Source organism: Lagenorhynchus albirostris, chromosome 15, assembly GCF_949774975.1.
Source record: "Lagenorhynchus albirostris chromosome 15, mLagAlb1.1, whole genome shotgun sequence".
NCBI classification, from domain to species: domain Eukaryota; kingdom Metazoa; phylum Chordata; class Mammalia; order Artiodactyla; family Delphinidae; genus Lagenorhynchus; species Lagenorhynchus albirostris.
In genome coordinates, this window is record NC_083109.1 from 80438690 (window position 1) to 80464312 (window position 25623).

Genomic DNA, 25623 nt, shown 5'->3' on the forward strand with positions numbered 1-25623 from the left:
AGGACCCAGGAGCCTTCCTGAGGCTTAGGGAGGGCTTCTACAGTTGAAGTCTTGATGGCAAGCCAGGACTTCGTCGGCTGGAGCCAATGGTATTTATTTTATCGGTCACTGAAAAGCGCTGAGTCAGTTACTTAAGGGCAAATCAGTCACTGCCCTTGAAAGCCCTGTGTCCCCAGCCCCCCGCAGAATCCAGAGGACAGGTCTGCTCTACTCTGCTGGAGGGACCAGAGGTCTCTCCCACAACCATGGTCCAAACCTGCTTCTGAGGGCCTCCGACCTCAACAAGGGACCCAGTGTGAGCCGTGGTCATTCAACACATAAAGCACAAAGTCCTGCCACCCACGCCTTCGCCTGGGGGAGCCAGGCCTCCCCTCAGCCCCTCACACCTGGGGTCCCTTCTGTTTCTCCCCAAAGAAAGGCCCAGGCAGTCCTGCGCCCCCCAAGTATGGGCCAGCCCCTGAGGCTGTCCACCTCCCTTCCCAGAATTAGGCTCACAGACTAGTGAAGGAGGTACCACTGGACGCTGCCATGTCCCAACCCCTTCCTTCAGCTCAGCTTGGGGCCACAGGCTCACTGAAGCACCATCATCGTTACTATTGCTGCCCTTGCTGTTCTTCGGCTATTATGTGTAATCCAAAGACTTTTAGGCAGTTTACAATAAAAGCATACACATATAGAGTACTTATATTTTAAATATACGTATAACTAAAATCAGTAAGTTAGGTAATAAAAAAAGATGAGAGAGGATCATTTTGTCAGAAAGTTGAGGTTGAGAACTACTGTTTCCAAATTCAAAACTGACCCCTGAGCCTTGGGACTGCCCAGCTCTCCTGGAAAACCAGGTGGGCTGCAAACCTGTTTGTCAGGCAGGACCCACTGTCCCTGGATGTGGGTGCGGCAGGGATCGGCTCTGTTGCTGTCTCTGAATCCCACCTGAGCGCTGCTCTCTGGGCCCATCAAGTTCCAGAGCCAGACTGAGCCTGGCTCCTGGGCTCAGAAGGAAGGCTCTGGCTCTGGGTCCCGACCTCCCCTCCTCCCTCTGGGCACCTGCCCAGCAACAGGGCCAGGGCAGCAGGGTGAGGCCTTCCTGCTGCTGCCGCCCACCAGGTCCATCTGCCTTATTCTACAACCGGCATGGCTTCAAGGCTCCTAGATCCTCATCTGCATTTGCTCAGAGCCCAGATATCCAGCTCTGCCTGCCCTGGCTCTGGGGTAAGTCAGAGCCAGAGCAGAAGACATAGGCTGTACACTGAATCTCCTCCTCAGGCCAGGGCTTACGATTCTCCTTCATGCCTGGCCCAAGCAGTGCACACGGGACCCCACCTCTGTGCCCACGGGCAGGGTGCCAGGCTCTCCCCAGTTTGGCCAGTCCCGAGCATTTGGTTCAGGGATGCTTAGGAAAAAGAAGGAAGGAATGTGGAAGAAAGGAGAGCTGCTTGCAGAAGGAGGGCAGGGGAGGGAGGAGCATCTGTAGACTCTGAAGCTCGGCCCGGCCAGCACCCCCTCCTCTTGCCCCCTGCCCCCGGCAGACTCACCCTCGTCACAGTTGCTCCCGGTAAAGCCAGGGCAGCACCTCCACTCCAGCGCCGTCACTGTGCGGTAGGACACTCTGTACGTGGGTCTGATCAGAGTCCTGTAACTAACACAAGGGCAGAGTCAGGACAGTGTGAGCACCTACCTGCCCACCCCAGATCCCACTCCTGCTGAAACCACCCAGCCTAGGGCTCTGGGAGCCCCCCAGGCAGTAGAGCCCATCATCCTAGCTCTGTGCCCACAGGCTATGTGGCCCTGGGTGAGTGACCACCCCTCTCTGTGTCGGGTGCATTGTAAAGTCCCTTCCAGCTCTGCCTTCCCACAAATCTCCAAGGGTGGCCCCCTAGGGTGGGGAAATGACTGCTACGGACTGAATTGTGTCTCCCAGAAATCATATGTTGAAGCCCTAACCCCCACAATGTGACTGTACTTAAGCATAGGCTCTGAAGAGGTAATTAGGTTAAATGAGGTCAGAGGGGTGGGGCCCTAATCCAATAAGATTGGTGGCCTTTTAAGAAGAGGAGGACAGACAGAGATCTCTCTCTGTGCACATGCACACACTGAACAAAGGCCATGTGAGGACACAGAGAGGTGGCTGGCTGAGAAAATTAATTTCTGTGTTGCAGCCATCTGGTCCATGATATTTTGTTAAGGCAGCCCAAGATAATGAATAAGGAAAAGAAAAATATCATTAGAATCTGTACAACTTCCAACCACCCACAAGTCACTTAACTCCAACTTTTTCCCAATCATTATTTCTTTTGGTTGATTCATCCAATGAATATATATATGTATTTTTTTTGGCCGCGCCCCGTGGCATGTGGGATTTTAGTTCCCCAACCAGGGGCTGAACCCCTGCCCCCTGCGGTAGAAGCATGGAGTCTTAACCACTGGACTGCCAGGGAAGTCCCCAATGAATATTTATTGAGCATCAACTACAGGCAATACTGTGGTCACAGATTAATACAACGGAGTCCCATCCTTGAGAAAATCCCAGCCTGATAGATGACAGAGAGAGACACTCCAGTGGAAACTTGCAATTCAGTAGTGGGGCCCTTACAGCAACCAAACGCTCCTGCAAAGCGCTGTGGGATTCCATGGTAAATTTTCACACAAGTTTGAAATTTTTCTTGAAAATAAGTTTGATACTATTTTGTGAAACTCCAAGAATAGTGAATATAAAATATAGGACCAAACCACACTGAGATATCACCTCACGCCTGTTAGAATGGCTATTATCAAAAAGACAAGAAATAAGTGTTGGTGAGGATATGGAGAAAAGGGAACCTTCACTCACTGTTGATGGGAATGTAAATTGGAAACTGTGGAAAACAGGACAGTAGTTGCTAAAAAAAAGTTAGAAATAGAACTACCATAACATCCACTTCTGGGTGTTTATCCAAAGGAAATGAAAACACTAACTCAAAAAGATATCTGAACCCCCATGTGCACTGCAGCAGTATTTGCAATAGCCAAGATATGGAAGCAACCAAAGTACCCATCAACGGGTGAGCGGATAAAGAAAACGTGGCACACGTACACACACACACACACACATGCACACACACACACACACACACACACGAATATTATTCAGCATAAAAAAGAATGAAATCTTGCCATTTTCGACAACATGGAAAGACCTTGGACAAATACTGTATATTCTCCCTTATAGGTGGAATCTAAAAACAAAAAAAGAAAAACAAACCAAGCTCATAGATACAGAGAACAGACTGGTGGTTGCCAGCAACTGGGGGACGGTGGGCAGGGAGCAGTGCAAAATGGGTGAAGGTGGTCAAAAGGCACAAACTTCCGGTTATAATAAGTCATGGGATGTAATGTACAGCATGGCAACTATAGTTAATAATACCGTATTGCATAGTTCAAAATCGCTCAGAGCAGATCTTAAAAGTTCTCATTACAAGAAAAAAAAATTGTGTAACTACTTGTGGTGACAGATGTTGACTAGACCTATTTGTGGTGATCATTTCACAACATACACAAATATCGAATCACTATGTTGCACACATGAAACTAATTCAGTGTTATCTATCACTTACACCTCAATGAACACACACACACAAACACAAGAACATGTGACTGATTTTCACGAGGGGCAAAAATTCGGCTTTATTATTCAATTTACACGCATCATTATAACTTGGCTGCTTGATAAAGTCTGCACAACTTCCTCTTGAAAGCAGAACTGCATGACTTCACAGAATTTGCATCTGCTGACACCATGCAACTTAATCGTGAATGGGAAAATTATGAATTAATTGGTGGCAGCAGGCGTGACGTTTTGAGATGCACTGTTGACAGGAAAATACATAAGTCAGGTTTTGAATTTCAGAAATACTGCACTAAGTCTGAAGAATCCTGCTACACTAATTTTTCTTTAAAAAAAAAAATCCTCTCACTCATGTTTCGTAAACATTCCGGCAAACCAGCTTCCCTCTGGAGCTCTAAGTGGGAAGCGGGGTGGGGGCAGGGGCTGGCAGTGCGCAGCCAGGGACTGGAACTTTCGAGTGAGGAGCCAGGAGTCTGCACGGAGAAGTGCCCAAGAGCAAATGCAGGTCTTTGGTCTCTCAGATCCACGGCAGGAAGCAGCTGGCATAGGCCACTGGGGGGGGGGGGGGTGGCAGAGGACCAGTCATCGCCACCACTCCTTATAGAAGGAGCCTGGTGGGACATAAGTGGGTAGGCGAGCCTGGGTCCGAGGAGTCCCAATAGACTGTCTGTATGACAAACACACACACGATTTCTCATTCACATATACATTCACATGCTCACACACATACACACATACACACACACACACACACACACACACACACACACACGCGCGCGCGCGCTCACACCCTCTTCCTGCTGCAAACTTCCCAACCAGGAACTGGCCCAGCTGGGAAAGGGAAGACGCTTTCATTTCAATTTAAAAAGTCAGTTTTAAAATTAATTCTTGAAAGAAGATTGTTGCTCTGGCTGAGAGGGACCAGAAAAGCTATGGAATCCCTCCCATGACCACTGCACCATGGAAGAGATGGAGCCCCGGGCTGTGGGGTCATAAGCTGAGAGTTTAGGGCCCTGCCCTTGATTCACCATGTGAATTGCACACGTTCCTTAACCTCCCTGAGCCCGTTTCCGGGTCTGCACGCCGAGGACCGGGATGCTGGGTATGAGGCTCCCTGGGAGAGCACGTGTGAGAGCAGAAAGGGACGTGTAGCTGCTGGGCTTGCGAAACACAGATCTGACCCCTTTCTTCCTGGCCAGCACCTTTCGCCTGTCCCCACTGTGGTCAGGAGAGAGTCTGAGCTGTTTAGCCACGGGGCCCAGCCCTTCTCCAGCTGCCACAGCTGCCCTCAGGCCCCCTGTGCCATAGGCTGCCCCTCGGCCTGCAGCCCATGAGCCCTCCAGAGGCGCCAGGCACTCCTCACTTCGTGCCCTGAGTGATGATGGTGATAAAATAATAATAGCTATAGTAAGAGCTTTGCGTACTTACCACGTATCAGGCACCGTGCTGAGTGCTTTACACTTGCTGACGCGTAACAACCCTGACAGGTGGATGCTATTACTATTCCTAATTTACAGATGAGGAAACTGAGGCGCCGAGAGCTTCAGTAACTTTATCAAGGTCACCCTGCTAGAAGGTGGTGGAACTTGGTTCCAAACACAGGCAGAATTAGCAGAACCTAGCAATACTAATTTGTGTTCGTTCAGTACAGGGGAACATTGCTCCTCCCAGCATCTGCACAAGGTACTGATCTCAGGCCCCTGAACCAGAGGGAGAGCTCATCCCCCAGAGAAGGTCTCTTTCTGTCCCCTCCTTCTGAGGGCCAGGGGCTGGCCTGTCCCACTCCGGGACCAGAAGCATCATGGTGGCCTGCAAAGTCCAGGAGCAGAGAGAGCCAGTAGGTGGCGCTGCTTCCCCAGCCCAGCAGGCCAGAGCTCAGACCCTCAGATCTCCCCTGAATGCCCAGGGCAGGTGCAAGTGTTCATGGGCTGTCCCCATCTTTTCACCCTCCATGAAGAACTCCCAGCCCTTCCCCTGGGCTCCAGTCTGCAAACCCACTGATCTTTCTAAAATGCAGATCCGCTTTTGTGACTGCCCTCTCTCAAAACCTTCCATGGCTCCCATAGACTTAAGACCACACTCTTTAGGTCAGCAAACAAGGCCCTGCCTACCTTTCTCCCCTCCACTCCTCCCACCACAGCACAAACAAGCAGCTCTTCCTGCCTCTGGGCCTTTGCACATACATGCAGGCTCCTCTGCCTACTCACCCCTCCTTCTTTACTCTGATGAGAAAAATCCCCAAGGGCCTCCAGGGTGTGACTCCACAACCCCTTCTCTGTGGAGCACCCCCAGCCCCAGCCAGAGCTGACGGGCTCCCTCCTCAGTACCCCCAACACCCTGTACACAGCTTGGTTTTACGTGTGGGGTGCCTGCCATGAGCCGGGCACTGGGAATACAAGAATGAAGGAGGCAGCACGAGCTCCACTCTGCCAGAGCTGGTGGCACTAATCCTGTCTCACACACATAAATATGTGGCCATGCGTGGTGGTCAGTGCCAGGGAGGAAAGCGCTGAGTTCACTCCTCACATTGTAATGGATTTGTTTTCTCTTTTTCAATTAAAATATAATTTACATGCAGTAAAACACAGATGGTCCCCAACTTATGATGGTTTGACTTACAATTTTTTGGATTTCACGATGGTGCGAAAGTGATACGCATTCAGTAGAGACCACACTTGGAATTTTGAATTTTGATCTTTTCCCCAGGCTAGCCATATGGTGTACGGTACTCTCTGGTGATGATGGGAAGCTCCCAGTCAGCCCTGCGATCACAAGGGTAAACAGCCAATACTCAACTGGTACTGTGTTGCCAGCATTGTTTTCGATACTGTGTTTCGCGTTTTCCCATCCCGTCGTGTCTACAAAATGCCCATCTGTGTCTCCTGCTTCTGGTGAGAAGAAGAGGAGGACAATACTCTTGAGATGAAACTCAAGATAACTGCCCAGCATGAAGGCAGTAAGCCAGTAACAGCCATCGCAGGTGAGTTAGGACTTTGGCAATCGACGATCTTGACCATCTTAAAGGATAAGAAGCAAATGAGTGATGCAGTGAAATCATCAGCATTGGTTAAATTCACTGTCATCATGAAGAAAAGGGCTGGGCTGATGGATGACATGGAAAAAAAAAAAAAACTTGTCTGGGAATTTCCTGGTGGTCCAGTTGATTAGGACTCCGCGCTTTCACTGCTGAGGGCGCGGGTTCAGTCCCTTGTGGGGGGACTGAGATCCCGCAAGCCGCACCGTGCAGCCAAATAAATCAATAAATAAGAAACAAAGAAAAAGAAAAAAAAAACAAAACTTGTCACGTGGATGGAAGACCAGGTACAGAAGTTCATGCCACTTAGCCTACTGACCATCCAGGCTAAGGCAAGAAGTCTTTCCATACCCTAAAAAAGTGTGTCGATGATTCTACAAATAATGCAACTGTTTATACCAAGTTATGGCCGGTTCCAGTGCTTCAAAAGGCAGCATAATTTTTATAACGTGAAAGTCAGCGGTGAGGCAGTAAGTGCCAATACTGAAGGTGCCGAAGTTTTTAAGGAAGAGCTGCAGAGGGTAATTGTGGATAAGGAATATTCGCCAGAACAAATATTGAATGTCGAGGAAATGAGCTTGTTCTGGAAGGTATGCCAGAGCATACACACATTCATCAAGAGCCCAAGACAATGCCAGGATTCAAGGCATTCGAACACCGTGGAAGGCTGCTTTGGGGTAGAAATGGTGCAGGGTTCGAATGAAAGTTTTTCCTAATCTACCACTCGGAGAGCCCTAGCGCATTCAACTATGTGAGCAAGCATTCATTTCCCATTTGTTATCACCATCACAAGAAAGCCTGGATGACATAAGCATTGTTTGAAGCCTGGCTTTTGAAGTGTTTTAGCCCTCAGACAAGAGAATATTGAAGACAAAACAACATCCCATTCAAGAGTCTGCTGATCTCAGACAACACACCAGGGCATCCGCAGCATACCAGCGACATGCATCCTGATGTCAAGGTTGTGTAGTTGCCACCAAACACAACTGCACTCATTCAACCCATGGACCAGGGTGCCACAGCTACGTTCAAAGCACACTCTTTACACCGTCTGTTCAGGCTGTTGAAGAGATGGGATCTGGCCGAACACTCTGAGAGTTTTGGAAAGCTTTTAACATTCTAAATGCTACCCAGACCATCGCTGCCTCGTGGGAAGGAGTCACATGGCAACGCATGAACAGCATTTAGAAGAAAGTTTTAAAGACATGCGTGAACACGTTCAAAGGCTTTAACTAAGATTCTGCTGTGGATGAAATAGTCCCAAGATATTAGTGCTTGGGAAACAGCTAGAATTGGACATTGACGAAGAGGATGTTCGTGAGATTGTTGGTATTGAAGCTGAAGAACTTTCCACTGAGGAGCTGATCGAACTGGAGGAAGAAAGAAGGAAGGAAAGAGGAAGAAGTTATGGCTGAGGCACCAGGAAAGTTCACAGTAAAGAGACTGGCAGAGACGTTTGCTGCTATCAGAAGCGGTGTAAGGATGTTAGAAGAAATGGACGTCAATTATGAGACATTAGCAAGAGCTGACAGGCAGATACAGGATGTTCTTCCTTGCTCTAGAGAAATATAAAATGGAAAGAAGAAACAAACCGGACAGTCCAAACTTGATATCTCCCCAAAGAACACTATGCCTGCTAAACCATCAACAAGTGCCGATGCCCCAGTGCCTTCTCCCAGCTGTTCTCCAGGCATATCAGAAGAGGGAGAAATTGACGACCTTGTCGCCGTAGCATCCCCATCAGCCAGCAATTAATCTTAGTTCAATGCTTCAAACACTCTTCAGGCCCAACGTGCCTTCAGCTGTGTACGATAACGGTGGGTACCCTTCCATTCTGTTCTTCACTTTCAGTACAGTATTCAATAAATTACATGAGATGGCCAACCCTTTACTATTAAACAGGGTTTGTATTAGATGAGTTTGCCCAACTGTAGGCTAATGGAAGTGTTCTCAGCATGTTTAAGGCAGGCTAGGCTAAGCTACAATGTTCAGTAGGTGTATTTAATGCATTTTCGACTTGCAATGGGTTTATCGCAAATGTAACCCCATCGTTAAGTCGAGGAAGATCTGTAGATAAATCTAGTGTTTAGCTCAATGAACTCTTACCTATTCAATATGTTTACACCAACATTCCCATTGCTCCAAAGTCCTTTTGTGCCCCTTCCAAATTGATTACCCAGCCCCCAGACATAACCATTCTTCTGACTTCTCTCGCCAGAGACTAGTTTTGCCTGTTCTAGAATTTTAGATAAATGGAATCTTACAGCATGCACTCATTTGTGTCTGCCTTCTTTCACTCACCCATCATGTCTGTGAGGTTCATCTATGCTGTTAAGTGTAGCACTCCTTTGTTTCTTTTTATTGCTAAATAATATTCCATTATGCAAATATACCACAATGTGTCTATTCTGTTCATGGACATTTGGATTATTTCCAGTTTTGAGCTTTGATGAATAAAGACGCTGGGAGTGTTTTCGTATAAGTCTTCGTGGACACTTTTTCACTTCTCTAGGGTATAAACCTAGAAATAAAATTGATGGGCCATAGGATGGTTATATGTTTAACTTTAGTAGATGCTACAAACACTTATCCCAAACCTATGTGGATGAACCAAGTTCACATGCCCAGCAGCAGTGTATGAGTTCCAGTTGCTCTATAACCTCGTCAACATTTGATATTGTCAATCATTTTCATTTTAGTCATTCTAGGGTGTATGCAGTACTCTTTCATTATGGTTTTAACGTGCAATTCTTATTGACTAAATTTGAACCCCTTTTCATGCTTGCCAGTTAGATATCTCCTTTTGTGAAGTGCCTGTTCAAGTCTTTTGCCCACTTTTAAACTGGGTTTCGGGTCTTTCTTATTGATTTGTAAGATATATGAGAGACCTTTGTCAGATATATGTATTGTGAATGTTTTCTCCCAATATGTGTCTTGCCTTTTCATTTTCTTAAAGGTGTATTTTTTTAATTAACTTGGAAGTATTTTTGATACCAGTTTTTTTTAAAAAATATTTATTTATTTATGTATGTATATGCTTATTTATTTTCACCAGGTCTTAGTTGTGGCAGGCAGGTTTCTTAGTTGTGTCATGCAAACTCTTAGTTGCAGCATGCATGTGGGATCTAGTTCCCTGACCAGGGATTGAACCCGGGTCCCCTCCATTGGGAGTGTGGGGTCTTATCCACTGAGCCACCAGGGAAGTCCCTTAAAGGTGTATTTTTAATGATCAGGTTGTAAATTTTGATCAAGTTCAATTTATCATTTTTAAAATTTTACTATCTGCTAGGTAGGAGTCAAGGTTCATTGTTTTCCATTTGGATATCCCCTTGCTACAGCACAATTTATTGAAAAGACCTTCTTTTGGCCTAAATTTTCCCACTAAAATTAAATTATTTAGTGCCTTGTTGAAAATCAAATGATTGTTTAAATATGAGTCTATTTCTTGACTCTCTGTTCTGTTCCATTGATCTGTTTGTCCATCCTGGCACCAAAACCACAGTCTTAATTAATAGAGCTTAATAGTAAGTCTTGAAATACAGTAATGTAAGTCCTCCAATCTTGTTCTCCTTTAAGGTTGTCTTGGACACCTAGGTCCTTTGCATTCCCATTGACTTTTTTAATTGGCTTATCAATTTCTGCAAAAAAAAAACCCACTATAATTTTGATAAGGTTATATGGAATCTATAGATCAATTTGTAGAGAATTGACATCTTAATAATCTGAGTCTCCTTATCCGTACATATGGCGTAACTTTCCATTTATTTAAGCCTTCTTTAATTTTTCTCAGCAGTGTACCATCTTTTGTTAAACTTACCCCTAGGTATTTGTATTAGTCTGCTCAGGCTGCCATATCAAAATATCGTAGACTGGATGGTTTAAAACATCCTCACCAACACTTGATCCCGATACATCTCTGCCCATCTGTGAGCCACTGAGCAAGTCCTGCCTCTCTGAACCCCCTGTGAAGTCTGGGCTGAGATGCAAAAACATACAGATCCCTTGCTACCCTGAAATTCTCCAGATCCAATGTGGAGTCTCCCATCTGGTGTCTCACCAGCCCTAGTTGTTTTTTTTTTTCCAAGACAGACCAATTCTAGGGACTTCTGATCTCTGTGTATTTGTTCCCTCTGTAGGGCAGATCCTGGGACTTCCCTCACTGTCACTCGGCAAATTCAGGGACATATATTCTCCAGGGGGTTGTTATTCACTCAACAAACATCCATGGAGAGCTTGACCCTACCCCTCTCTGGCGCCTCACATCGATGAGTCCAGGGAGGTCACTCACCAAGTAGATCCTACCTGCCCACTGCTCTCCCCCACCCCGCCCTAGTCCAGCCTCCCTCATCACCCTCCCAGACAGCAGCAATGGCCCCTGACTGGTGCCCAAGCTTCCAGCCTATACACAGAAGCTGGCTCCAGTGATGTTTTCAAAGCACAAATCCCCTCCATGCACCCTTCCTGGCTTCTCTTCAATCTTAGGACAAAAACCAAATCCTTAGTATGACCACGTAGACTTCTAACCACTGCCCACCTTGGCTGCCCCGCTGCTTGCCGTCCCCCCACCCCAGGCTACTCAGAACTCCAGCAGCAATCGGCTTTTGAGTTTCTGAACCCCAGAGCTCCTTCCTATATCAGGGCTTGTCATCCACTGTTCCCTCTGCCCAAGATGTCCACTAACTCCAATGCAGTCTCCAGTGTCACCTCCTCTGAGAAGCCCTCCTTGATCAGCTCACCCATCAATTCCACCCACCCCACTGCAGGCTGAGTCCCTTCGATTTACACTGTCATAGAACCCTGACTTCTAAACACTTATCACCCTTACAAGTATATAAGGGTGATCGCACCTGTGCGATCATTTGTCTGATGTCTGTCTCCTCCACTAACCCCAGGCCTAGTTCAGGGTTTGGCACATCATACATGCTCAATAAAGACTGGTGGAATGAATAAAACAATCGCTGAATAATTTGTACCAGATGGAGTCCCAGGCCAGGAAATGTAATGATAACCAAGATGGGGTGGCTCCCTGGAGGAGCTCAGGATGACATCCATGGAAACCGATGGATGCAGGGAGAGGGAGCAGGGCATGGCCACTTCCATCCACCAGGAGGAGCCGGCAAAGACTTCCCACATGAGGCAACACTGCTGAGCTAAAAAGGTGAGGAGGCAACCAGCACCAGGAGAACCAGGAAATTTGGGTGAAGTTTGGTGCATGTGGGGGGCAGAGTGCTTGGACAGGAAGACAGGGCATTCGGGCGGCTGTGAAAGCCTGTAGTGCAGGCAAGGAGTCTGGACTGCGTCCGTGCAGACTGGCCGTGCTCTCCAGCCATCCGGGGTGCTCCTGATCAGTGACGTATTTCTGAGCCTGCAAGAGATTCTATTAATTTATACATGTATATATACGGGTATTATTTACCATCTTTGCACGTATAAAAAACCAGTAGACGGCTTCCCTGGTGGTGCAGTGGTTGAGAGTCCGCCTGCCGATGCAGGGGACACGGGTTCGTGCCCCGGTCTGGGAAGATCCCACATGCCGCGGAGCGGCTGGGCCCGTAAGCCATGGCCGCTGAGCCTGCGCGTCCGGAGCCTGTGCTCCTCAACCGGACAGGCCACAACAGTGAGAGGCCCGCATACCGCCAAAAAAAAAAAAAAAAATCAGTAGAGCTTAATTTCTCTCTTATTTTGTAGATTAAAAAATAAACAGAAGACTTGATATAGTTTTTCCACCCCTCGACAGACAGCCTTGTGTACCCACGGGGAGACCACCCTTTTCCTGGCCATGGGGAAGCCACCCAGGCACTGTGGCTCAGAAGAACATCATGATCAGATCTGCTTTCAAGAAAGACCCCACCTGTGTTGGCATGGCAGCAGGATTGGACAGGAGAGATGGGAGGTGAGGAAGTGAGTCAGGAGGCTGCTGGCCGAGAAAGAGGGGCCAGCAGGGATGAATGGCCGCACTTGATGGAGGGGAAACTGAGGCCAAAGAGGGGGTCAGATTCCAGGTGATAAAGCAGCAGAGGTTTGACCGAACCAGACCTCCTGATGGGAGCCCCATGTTCTCTCCCGCTCAACAACACATCGAAGCTGCCCCCCGACCCCTCCCAGGAGTCAGAGGAGGTCCTTGCCCTCTGCAGCGTCCCCGGGACCCTCCCAGTGAGCACAGCGGTCATGAGGTGCTCTGAGAGTCCTGGCCACAGTCCTCCAGCCACTCAGTGACTGTCCTAGATAGGGTGCAGATGAGTCCTGTGTGTCCCCAAAGGTGGCCCTGGGTGCACAAGGTCATGTGAGAGGGAATATGAAGAAAGAGCTCCAGGAGGGGTGAGGTGCCCGTCACTGGAGGTGTGTAAGCCCAGGCCATGGCTCTCTGGCCTTCAAAGGCCATGTCCCCACAGCATCATGAGGTCCTTCAGTGGGTGCCAGGACAGGGCCATCGTCCGGGCATTGCCTGCTGGGAACGACTCTGCCAGGGCAGAGACCTCATCGGGTGGAGGCGGGGGGCCGCCCTCCCTCACTGGGCACCGCAGCTTGCAGGCCCCGGCTCCTGCCCCAGCCCCACTTCCTCAGCAGGGACCACCACGAGGAGGACCAGACTGGGAGGTACCGAGACAGACTGGAGACTCAACAGGAAACGGGAGTGGGGGTTTCAGAAAGGGAGGCAGGAGATTATTAATCTCTTGATTAATAGCAGCGGGCCGGCGGGGAGGGGGATGGGCAGTCCCACCGCAGTTCTGCGGCAGCCGGCAGGGTCCTCCAGGCTCTGGTCTCCCCACAGTCCAAGCTAGTCGTTCCCAAGTGCGGACGGAAGGGACAGAGGCCCAGAGGGCAGTGTCCCCCGCCCAGGCTGCCGCTCCCACTCAAGCCCCAAACCACGGTCCAGTCGGGGGGGAGGTGGACACATCGTGGGCTTCTCGAACCACACAGGCTGGCTGAGGAGGGGCAGGAAAGCAGGCCACGTTTTAAGAAAGCACTAAGTCCAGGACTTCATGTGGCCTTGAGGGCCGCAGGCAACCCAACCAGAGGGGGGAGGCGGCCTGGCAGGGGGCCGTCTGGCGGAGGCAGATGAAGTTCCGGCAAACCCCTCGACTCAGCACATCTGGAAAAGGTTGGCTCTAATGCCATCAAAGAGCTTGGAGGGGCCAGGGAGAGAGCTGAGGGCAGGAGAGCCAGGCCGAGGAAAACTTAACCCCCGAGGGCCTGGGGCTCCTCCTTCCAAATCTGTCTGGCCCTGGGGCCCACCCCCTCCAGCAGCTGACCGGGGGCTCGGGAGGGCACGAGGGCAGCGACGAAAACGTGCGACATCCCGCTGCAGTGAACCAGGCACAGCCAGGGCTGTGATTTCCACCCCAGAGCAAGACGGGAGGGAAAGGGAAACTGAGGCACGGGGGGGCAGCACCCCTAGTCCTCTCCACTGGTTCTGAAGGCCCCTCACAGGGAAGTGTCCCGGTCCAGCCCCTCACTACAAGCCAGGAGGAGAAGCCAGCAGGGAAGAGACTCCCACCCCCCTCCCCCACCCCGGCCAGGGCCCCCTCCCTGGCTGTTCCCTCTCTCCGACCTGCACCCCTTCCTCTAGCGAAATCCCCTCATCCCCCAGATCTCAGCTCAAATGACCCCCAGGGAAACCCCAGAACCAGGTCTTATAGCAGGGACACCCTCCTCCCCCGCATAGCTGTGAGTCTTTGATTGACATGTCCCTCCCTCCACTCGCCCCCCCAAACTCTGAGAGGGAGGGCCCGTGATCTTTTTGCACACTAGTGCCTGGCGCTTAAGTGCTCATTCAGTACCAAACAAACAGCTAAACAGACCAAACGCATGATCTGAGAAACCAGAGCCAGGACCGCAGGTCCTGAGACCAGACCCGGCCCGGCGGGACCCCGCTCCACGCCAGCTTGGCCTGACTGGGCGCCGGGCACCGTCCTCTGGGGCCCATGTGAACATTAGTTTTGGGTGTCACCCTCACCTACATACACACAGACACACACACACACACTACAAAAACCCAATATAAGAAAATCATGGGATGGGAAAATCCAAACGGGACCCAGTTGTACTACAATTTTTTTTTTTTCATTTAACAAGAGGATGGATACGTTTCTTTAATGAACACTTGTTAAGCAGCTTAATGTGCCCAGGCTCTGGGATGAGGACACTGTGGTCCTGCCTTTGAGGTGTCCGTGGGTGGGCGAAAAGAGTCAGCCCTGATGTCAGACCGTCTGGGTGTCACATGGTTGGACCCGCATGGGTGATGGGTGCCCCCAACCCCAGGGTTCTCTCCTAGTGCTGCCCTGACAAGGCCCTCCCCCTCCCTTCCGGGTCCACCTCCCTCTCCTGTCACACCCCCTAACTCCCCCCAACCCCTCACCCCCCACATCCCCCCACCGCCACCCACCCCCACCCCCAAGCAGCTTTGCTCCTACAGCCATCCTCTGCCCGCCTTCACCAGCCGCCTCCCCTCTCTCCCAGGTCATTGCTGGCAGTTACAAACATGCTCCTGTATCTCCTATCTTAAAAACAAACAAAAAAACACCTCCCTGGACCTCTTACTCCCCTCCAGCTACCAAGCCCTATTTTAAAAAAAATTTTTATTGGAGTATAGTTGCTTTACAATATTGTTAGTTTCTACTCTATAGCAAAGTGAATCAGCAATACGTATACATATATCCCCTCTTTCCCATTTCTTCTTTTTTTAATATTTATTTATTTGGCTGCGTTGCGTCTTAGTTGTGGCACGCAGGATCTTCATTGCCGCGTGTGGGCTCTTCCTTGCGGCATGCAGGATCTTTTTTTTTTTTTAGTTGCAGCATGAGGAATCTTTTAGTTGTGGCATGTGGGGTCTTCACTTGCGGCATATGGGTTCCAGTTCCCTGACCAGGGATCGAAACCAGGGCCCCTGCATTGGGAGTGCGGAGTCCTAGCCACTGGACCACCAGGGCAGTCCCCCAAGCCCCATTTCTCGCTTCCTTCACAGCAAAACTTCTTGAAAGAGTTTTCTATCCTTCGGATCTTCATTTCCTCACCTCTCATTTTTCTCCTCCACCCACGTCATCTCAGCCTCCATCCTCACCACTCCCCAAAACTGCAGTTGCCAGGTCCCCAGTGACTCCACATTGCCAAATCCAATGGTCACTCCTCAGCCCTCATCCCGTCGGCCACCCAGAAGCATTGAAAAGACTCCCACTCTCCCTCCCAAAAGTCTCATCCCAGAACACTGGGTTTTCTTGATGCTCCTTCTGACCTGGCTGCTTCTTCTCATCTCCTTAGCCCTATCTCAGAGGCTGGGGTACCCAGACTGTTCCGGGGTCAGCACCTCTTCTCTATCTGTTCATCCCCAAGTTCACCTCCAGTCCCATAGCTTTAAATACCATCAAAACGCTTATGATTCTCAACCATCAAGTTTCCCCAATTCTACCATGCACATACTGTTACACTTTAACATCTCTGACATTGGGATTCATGTAACAGTTGATGGTGCACTATAGCTTAATGAGCAACATTCTTAATGACCATAAGGTAATGCACTTCTTCCAAACCAATGGCATCTGAGAATCCATGAAATTCAATATGGCCCCAGGGTCTTCCTGGAACTCCAAACTTTTAAAATCAACCTCTTGCTTGATACCCCTCTCCCCGTGGATGCCCCATGGGCATCTCACACTTCACTTGGCCAAAGCAGAGCTGTTGTTTTCCACCTCCTAGGGGTGACCTCCTGTCAGGATCCCCAGTTCAACGAATGGCATGCCCAGCCAACCAGCCACTCACACCAAAAGTTTAGGGGTATCCCAAATTGCTCCCGCCCATAAGTAATCAGACACTCCTGCCATCTCAGTTTCCAGAACACCTCCTGAATCCACTCACTTCTCTCCACTTCCACAGCTATCACCCGCCGTCATCTGGAGCCTGTGTCCACTTTTCCCTCGGCAGCCAGTCATCTTTTCGAAAGCTAAATCAGCCGATCTCAGGAACCTCCAAAAAGCAGAGAAATAATACACCCAAAGCAAGCACAAGGAAAGACATAGTATACATAAGAGTGGGGATCAATGAAATTGAAAAGAGAAAAACAATAGAGAAAACTCAATGAAACCAAAAGCTGGTTCTCTGAAAAGATTTTTTTAAAAAAATGATAAACCTCTAGCAAGACTGACAAAGAAAAAAAGGAGAGAAGACACAAATTATCAATATCAGGAATGACGTTGGGAAGATCATGATACACATAAATTTAACAACTCAGAGGAAAGGGACCAATTCATCAAAAAACACAAATTACCCCAGCTCACTCAATATGAAATAGATCATTTGAATAGCCCTATAACTATTAAGGAAATTGAATTTGTAGCTGAAAAACTCTCCCTAAAGAAATCTCCAGACCCAGATGTTCACTGGAGAATTCTACCAAATGTTTAAGAAGAATTAATACCAATTCTATATAATCTCTTCCAGAATATAAAAGAGGAGGGAGCACTTCCTAGCTTATTTTATGAGACCTTGATACCAACGTCAGACAAAGACAGTACAAAACCAGAAAACTACAGACCGATATCCATCATGAATACAGACACAAAAATCCTTAACAAAATATTAGCAAACAGAATTCAGTATTACATTAAAAAAACTATATACCATGGCCAAGTGGAGTTTATTCCAGGGATGCAATGTTGGCTCAACATTGCAAAGTTAGTCAATGTAATCACCATATTCACAAGCTAAAGAAATCACATGACCATGTTAATCAATGCAAAAAAAATTTCTGGACCAAATTCAGTGCCCATGATAAAAACTCCAAGAAAAATAATAATAGAATTTCCTCAACTTGATACAGAACATGCACAAAAACTTTACAGTTAACATTATAGTTGATGGTGGAATGCTTTCCCCCTATAACTGGGAACAAAGCATTCTCTCCACTCATTTATAGGTTCTGGAAGTTCTAGTCAGTGAAAGGTTGAGAAAAGGAAATAACAGACATACAGGTTGGAAACGAGGAATCAAGACTGTCTCTATTTACAGATGACTTGATTGTCTTTGCAGAAAATCTCAAGGAATAGACCCCAAAACTCCCAGAACTGACACATGGATTCAGCAAGGTCACAGGATCCAAGACAAACATACAAAAATCAACTGTGTTTCTCCATACTAGCAATTTGACCATTTTTACAATTTTACCAACTGTACCAAAAAAACCTATTTACAATCACTCCAAAAAAAAAAAAAAGAATAGAACTTGTATGCCAAAAGCTATAAGAAATCCAAGAAATCAATGAAGAAAGATGAAAGAAATAAAAAATATCTAAATAAATGAAAAAAGATCTAAATAAATGAAATCCATAGTTCTGGATTGGAAGAGTCAATGTAATAAAGATATCAATTTTCCCCAAGTGGATATACAGGTTTAATGCAATTCCTGTTAAAATCTCATGAAGATTTTTGGTAGATATAGACAAAATTAGTCTAAAGTTTATATGAAAAGACATAGGAACTATAGTAGCGAAAACAATTTCAAAAGAGATGAATAAAGTGGGAAAAATCAATCTACCCGATTCCAAGACTTGCATAGCTACAGCAATCGAGACCGTGTGATACTGGCAGAACTGCAGACACACATATCAATGGAACAGAAAAGAGAACTTAGAAAGAGACCAACACAATTGTGCCCAAATGATTTTTGACAAACATGCAAAAGCAATTCAATGAAGGAAGGATGTTTTCAACAAATGGTACTGGTGTCGCTGGGATATCCATAGACCAATAAAATGAACCTCTCCCTAAATCACACACCTCATGCAAAAACCAACCCAACATGGATCACGGACTTATGGGTCAAATATAAAACAAAACTTTTAGAAAAAAAAAATAGGAGAAAATGGTCTTAGACTTGACACCGAAAGCATGATCCATAAAATGAAAAACTGATCCACTGGACTTTGTTGAAATTAAAAACTTTGACTCTGCAAAAGAGTGTTAAGAAGATGAAAAGGCAAGCCACGGAGTGGGAGAAAATATTTGCAAAACCACGTATCTGACAATGGGCTAGTATCTAGAATATATAAAGACATCTCAAACCTCCACAGTAAAAAAAAAAAAAAAAAAAAATCCAATTAGAAAATGGGCAAGAGACATGAAGAGACATTTCACAAAAGAAGATATCTGGATGACAAATAAGCACATGAAAAGATGTTCAACGTTATTAGCCCCTAGGGAAATGCAAATTAAAACCACAATTAAACAGACTACACAGAATGGCTAAAATAAAATATTGTGACAACACCAAATGCTGGCAGGGATGTGTGAAACTGGATCACTCAGACGTTGCTGGTGGGAATGTAAAATGGTACAGCCACTCTGGAAACAGTCTGGCAGTTTCTTTAAAAACTAAACATGCAAGTACCATATGACCCAACAATTACACTACTGGGCATTTACCCAAAGAAATAAAAACTGATGTTCACACAAAAACTTGAATGTTCATGAATGTTTATAGCAGCTTTATTCAATATAGCCCCAAACTGGAAACGACCCAGCCGTTTTTAAATGTCTTTTAACAGACACATGGTTAAACTAACTGTGGCACATCCATACTACAGAATACTACTCAGCTATAAAAAGGAAAGAATTCTTGACACACCCAACAGCCTGGAGGAATCTCCAGAGAATTATGAATAAAAAGACCCATTCCTGAAAAGTTATACACTGTATGATTCCATTCTTGAAATGACAAAATTATAGAAATGGAGAACAGATTAGTGGTAATGGTGGTTTCCAGGGGCTGGAGGGAAGGGAGAATGGGGAGTTATTGTTTAATGGGTATAGAGTTTCAGTTTTACAAGATGCAAAGAATTATGGAGATGGATGGTGGTGAAGGTTGCACAGCAGTATAGACATACTTAATACTGCTGAACTGTACACTTAAAAATGGTTAAGATGGCGCGACTTCCCTGGCAGTCCAGTGGTTAAGACTCAACGCTTCCACTGCAGGGGGCATGGGTTCAATCCCTGATTGGGGAACTAAGATCCCGCATGCCATGTGGCGTGGCCAAAAGAAAGAAATAATGGTTAAGACAGCAAATTTTGATTTATGTGTATTTTAACACAATTAAATTATGTCTTACAACTGCTTATGAATTTACAATGATCTTGAAATAAAGTTTAATTTTTTTAAAAAACCTAAATCAAGACATTTATCATCAGTCCTCAAACCCTCAATGACGTCCCAGTACTCTTACAATAACTTCCAAACTTAAGCTTGTTGAGATCAGTCTCTGCCTCTGTATCCTCCTCACCTGCTCTGCTTCTGGACATGGACCTTTCTCTCTGTTCCTTCATCTGGGACCTCACTGCCCCAGGGCCTTTGCACCAACTATCTCCACCCCATCTTCACACTGAGGCTCTTTCTCACCATTCATGACTCAGCATCAACATCATCTCTTCAAAGAATCTCTCTCCCACGTCCTCTAAAGCAGCCCGGATTTATTCTCAGTCATTACCCTATTTTAATTTCCTGAACTCATTAGGAGGGAATATTTTTTTCCTGTTTTCATATTTACGTGAATAGAAACTCCATCAGAGAGAGGATTTGGTCTTATTCTCCATCATATTCCCCCCCGGGCACAAAGTAGGCCCTTAATAAATACTTGTTGAGACGCTTGAGTGGTTGAACAAACACAAAGAGGCCTACGTGGAGCTCCTGGGGGAGTGGGTGGGGGCACAGGGAGGGATTGGGGACACATGCCAGTCCTCTAGTGCATTCCAAATTGGCTTCAGTGTGCCCAGATTCTGTTACACTCATGTTTTCATAACCACACCCTCCCTTCCCCCACCTGCACAGTTTTGTCATAAAAATGTCATCGGGGTGTAATGAGATAATGTGCTGACTTCATAGCGCTCAGCAAAGAGAGGCACCACCAAGGATTATGGTCCCGCTGATCCCCAAATCTAACTCTGCAGAATTGCAGAAACCCCTTCTCCCTGTGGTGGTCCCAGCACAGAATTCACACTGAGCAGAACGGGCAGCAGGAGGGCGCTGGTGCAGGTGCTCCAACCACTCGGCAGCAACCCAGCTCTGTGTCCCCTCATGAGTCACTTGATATTTATACGTCTTCCCTGGGAGTCGTAGCCAACATATCAAGAGCATGTCACCAGCAAGACACTGGCCGACACATGCCATCGCCCCAGCACTGAATCCCCCCCAATAACTTCACACAACGCATCATTTTTACAAACGAAACAAGTGAGACCCCGATCCCCACCCCTTCTCTTCCTACCCTCAGCTCCATCCCACACTTGGTGTGTGGACCCAGCCTGCACGTCCCAGCGCCATCCATGCGCCTCACTCCCCTCACCCTCCTCTTAAGGCTTGCGGTGCACCCACCACGGGCACCGTCCCCAAGATTCAAGGAAGAGGCCGGGGCAGGCCTGGAAGCCACTCAGGGCTGTTTAGCCAGGTATCCAGAGAATGGTCTAGAAGTGGGGCATAGGCTCCAGATGGACACATCCCCCTGGCCTCATGGACTCCTTGCCCCATGAGGATGGGCATGGCTGAAGGAGGGCCAGAGTGGCCTCCCTAAAGGGTCCCCTCTGCCTGGGTAGAAGGGCCCTAGGACCCAGGCACTCTGTTCTGCAGGGGAGGGGAGGGGATGCAGGTAGGCCCCCATCATGCCTGAGTCCGGCTCCATCTCCTACGGCTCTGCAGATGGTAGAGCGGGGCCAGCCTGCTCTTCTGAGAAAACCCAGAGCTCTGAGCCAGCAGGGCACTCCTCAGGCACAAATGTGATGGGTAGAGGGCTTCTCACCCAGCTCACACTCCTTTCTGCCTCCTCCCTCCTGCTTTGGGCTCTCGCTGCCCAAGGTGCTCCCATCAAAGGAGAAAGCAGTCCCTCAGCCAGTTGTCTTGGCAGGAGGGGTGGGGAGATAATTCTGTTTAACTGAAGGCTCCTGGACCAGATGCTGCAGAATCGAAGGGAAGAACCAGCTAAGCCCCAACCCCTCAGCTGAACGCATTAGGCCTGTGGTCCCCCTACCCCTGCTTCATGTGCCCCCCCCATCTGTCATCACCCAGCCCCATGCAGGGGTCTGGAGCCCCTGAGCCCCTCCCATTGTGGCCACCAGCTGTTCTGTTTCTTTGCTGCGAGGCCCTGCCTCAGCTCAGACGTCACCTCGTCCCAGGAGCCTTCCCAAGCCCCCTGTCAGGTTGAAGCGCCTGGCTTACCTTGGACCCCAGCCGCCATTCAAACCATCCTCCCTCGCTCCTGGACAGTCATCTCTTTGAAGAGAGACAGACAGTCATGTGCTCTCTTTTGGCCAGGGCCTGGCATACAGCCGGCCTCCAGGCAAACATGAATGAATGAATGAATGAGTGAACAAACAAGACATTCCAGGCCTCCTGGGAAGGGATATCCCGGGGACAGGGGTTTTCCGAGCACCCCAAATCATGTTACCTATTTCTAGGCAAAGCTAAGCGCACCTCTAGGAGAGGGAGGAGGCCATTGCCTGGACTCCAAGGAGGGGACGCCCGTGGACGAACGTGTCCAGGTGACTGGGCAGGCCCACCAGCAACCATTTATTAAGTTCGACTCCGGATCGAGCTCACGGTGAGTGAATGGAGTCGGGGGAGAGGGACGGACTAGGATCCGGGCCCAGACTCAGCACCCAAACTGGGGAGAAGGGAGGAGGAGACCAGCAAACAGCCAGGGATGAAGACAGGGCTCCTGACTGGACCACAGGCTCCAGATACACGGGTCAGAGAGCATCCCCTCCCCTCCCCGGGCGGCGCCCAATCACATGCCACCCAGAGCCCCTCGGCTCTCACTTCCTGGCCCCACCCACCGACCAGCCCTTCCCACCAGCAGGCTCACTGCCCGAGACAACAGCCCGGTTACACCCGACATTCTAGCCCTTCTCTACCGGGGCTCAGACACGCTCTCCTGACAACTAGGCTGGGGCCCCATGTCCTCCCTTCTGGTCACACTGTCACAGCCACACGAGGGAATTGGGATGGAGCCCCGTTTCCAGACACGGCCAGAAGAAGACAGGACGTTTAGGGTTCTACAAGCTTCCTTGTCATGTTTATTCTTTTCTGGTCGGACTGCCCACAATTCTACACAGGACCTGGTGAAGCCTGATCCAGGAGTCTTCAGTTAAAGATAAATTCCCCTGAGGTGTGTCACACCTCTGGTGAAGGGATCCAGCTGAGGGAAACCCTTCCTTATAGGGTGGGAGCACCCCAGCCAGTGGGGGAGTGGGGGACAGGAAGCAGAAAGGAGGGGGATGTGGGCAAAACTTTACCAAGTTCGTGATAACCTTCTCCAGGCAGACACCCAGGGGATCTCAAGGTGAAGACTGTCACCCCCTGCCCTTGAGGGACAGACTCCAGCAAGAGGAGAGATGGCCAGGCAGACAATTAGCTAAAACAAGTCCAGCTGTGCTCTAGGAGAGGCCAAATAAGATTCTGGGGGAATATAACTGAAGGACTTATCACTTCTGCCTGGGAGGGTGCAGCTGGACCTCCAAGGCAGAAGGAATTCACTGGCCAACGGAAAATAACAGTTAACAAATAACTGTCATTAGCATGTCCCAAAACACATCACACACACAGCACGAACTAGCACTTTCTCTCCTGGAATCCTAACAACCGCCCTATAAGACAGGCATTGTCTCCGTTTTAGAAATAAGGCTCAGAGAGGGCAAGTAACTTGCTCAAAGTCACACAGCTGGTCTTTTGGACTCTGAAGCCCATCTTACTGTATACCCCCCAACCCCCATAACAGGCTATAACGATGGCAAGGAGGCGTGAGATGCATAGAACAAAGTAAACAAAATGCCACAGAGAGAAAGAGAGCGCAGGTGAATTATTCCCAGGACCAAAAGGAAAACTCCTCCAAGAGTCAGAAATGAAGAAGGAAATAAGGGAGGAGAAAAGCAGTGGGGGGAGCCTGGGTGTCTTTAGTATGCGATGGTGAGAACAGCCTCTTCCTTTTCCAGTGAAATGTGGACAAATATCTGTTCAAACACGATCACATCATCTTAGATGACACATTTGGGGGACATTGTGCACAAGCTAAACTGTATCAGCCCCAACCAAAACATTCACGGGGATCTGGACAAATTTGCACCAGCTCTCGTGAGAATGAGTCACCCTCCCTCTTTCTCTTTCCTGTGTCATCATGACCAGAAAGCTAGATACCGATGTGACGTGACAAGGTGTTAGCAAAAGCTACTGCAGCAATTAGACTGTAATATATAAATGTATCAACTTGTACAACTCAAACTTACACCATGTTGTGTGTCAATTATGTCTCCATTTTTTTAATAAAGAAAAAAGGTAAGAAATCTTGGATCTGTTCATGTCCTAGAGATCAAAGGGATGGTAAGATGGAGGGTGAAATGGAGAATTGGGAGAGGCAGTCCGCCACTGATCACGCCACAGTCATGTACCATCTTGTTTCCTGTGCAAAATTCTGTGTGAACACAAATCAAAGCATCCAAAATGTTTCCAGAAATGAAGGGAACAGCGGATTGAAGACACAAGACACAGCTGAGTAGCCAGGATTACAAACAAGAGAACACAGCACAAGGCAGCTATGGGGGTTCAGCTGGGGTTTGCCACCCTAACCTCAGAATGCGAAATGCAAGCTCAGAGCACGCCCAGGCCTGAACTACCTGCTGGGAGCTGCCTTGGGGTGGTTTTCCTGGGATCTGCTTCTTTATTTATTTTTTTAAATTTTATTGAAGTGTAGTTGATTTACAATGTTGTGTTCATTTCTGCTGTACAGCAAAATGAATCAGTTATACATATATATATTCTTTTTCATATTCTTCTCCATTATGGGTTGTCACAGGATACTGAATATAGTTCCCTGTGCTATACAGTAGGACCTTGTTGTTTATCCATCCTATATATAATAGTTTGCCTCTGCTAATCCCAAACTCCCATTCCTGCCCTCCCCTACTCCCCTTCCCCGTTGGCAACCACGAGTCTGTTCTCTCTATCTGTGAGTCTGTTTTTGTTCTTAGCTGAGCCATGGCCCGGCCTCAGGTTGCATTCCCAGAGCACTTCTTACAAGCCAGGGTCTGTGCGGGACTTCCCCCACTGAACTTCAAACCATCCTCCAACAACCTCTTAAGGAGCACTCTATCACTCCCATTTTAGAGGTGGGGAAAGGCAGGCTGAGAGGACAAATCCGGGCCAATGAAACATCAGGGGAATCAGCTGAAGGCTCTGGTAAAGACAATCCTCTCTGATAGGAAAATAATGATGCCAAATCCCCTTTCCTCCTTTTTTGGGACATGGTTATATGAGACGTGATGCCTGGAGCTGCTGCCGCCCTTCTATACTCTTGAGGAACCATGTGGCCGACACACAGGGGCTGGCAGAGAGGAAGATAAAGGAGGCCGAGATCTTGAGCATATCATCGGCCCAAACGGAAGCAGCTCTTCCAGATTATTGTGAGATTAATAGGCTCCTGTTATCGAAGCCTCTTTCAGCAATGTCATCTATTGTTTCCAGCCCAAGGTATTGTGAGACATGGGAAAACACGCATAAGACACAGTCTCTGCCTCAAAGGGCTCCCAGGGACCTCCCAAGCTCCTCCCGCCCTCAGGCTCTGCTCTGGGTAATCAGCCCAGCACACAGATTTTGCAGCATGCAGACTCTTAAGAAAACTGTAAAAGTACGCTTTAAAAAATTAGGCTAAGAAACAATAATCTCGCTGAGACAGGGCTATACAGCCTGGAGCTTTGTCTTTATGTTTTGGCCGCACCACGCGGCATGTGGGATCTTAGTTCCCAGACCAGGGATCGAACCCATGCCCCCTGCCCCTGCGCTGGAAGTGCGGAGTCTTAACCCCTGGATCACCAGGGCAATCCCTGGAGCTCTTTCTTACCTCGGAAAACTCCCCTCACAGGTTGCCCCAGCTCAGGAAAGCTCTCCCCGCGGGTCTGGGCCCCACTCGGTCTCCACACAGCACCAGGGACAGACATAACTGTGCACTTGTTACTC

The 25623-nt window shown here is 48.2% G+C and overlaps 1 protein-coding gene across 2 annotated transcripts in view; it reads right to left on the bottom strand.

Moving 5' to 3' along the window:
- COL26A1 (collagen type XXVI alpha 1 chain) overlaps nt 1–25623 on the bottom strand; it is a 174682-nt gene that overhangs the window by 98341 nt on the left and 50718 nt on the right. The window contains exon 3 of one of the 2 annotated variants that reach the window (XM_060124356.1): nt 1536–1633. In XM_060124356.1, the coding sequence (XP_059980339.1) occupies nt 1536–1633 (98 nt within the window). Of the gene's footprint in view, nt 1–1535; nt 1640–25623 lie in introns of both variants that reach the window. The other variant, XM_060124355.1, reaches the window with a different exon arrangement.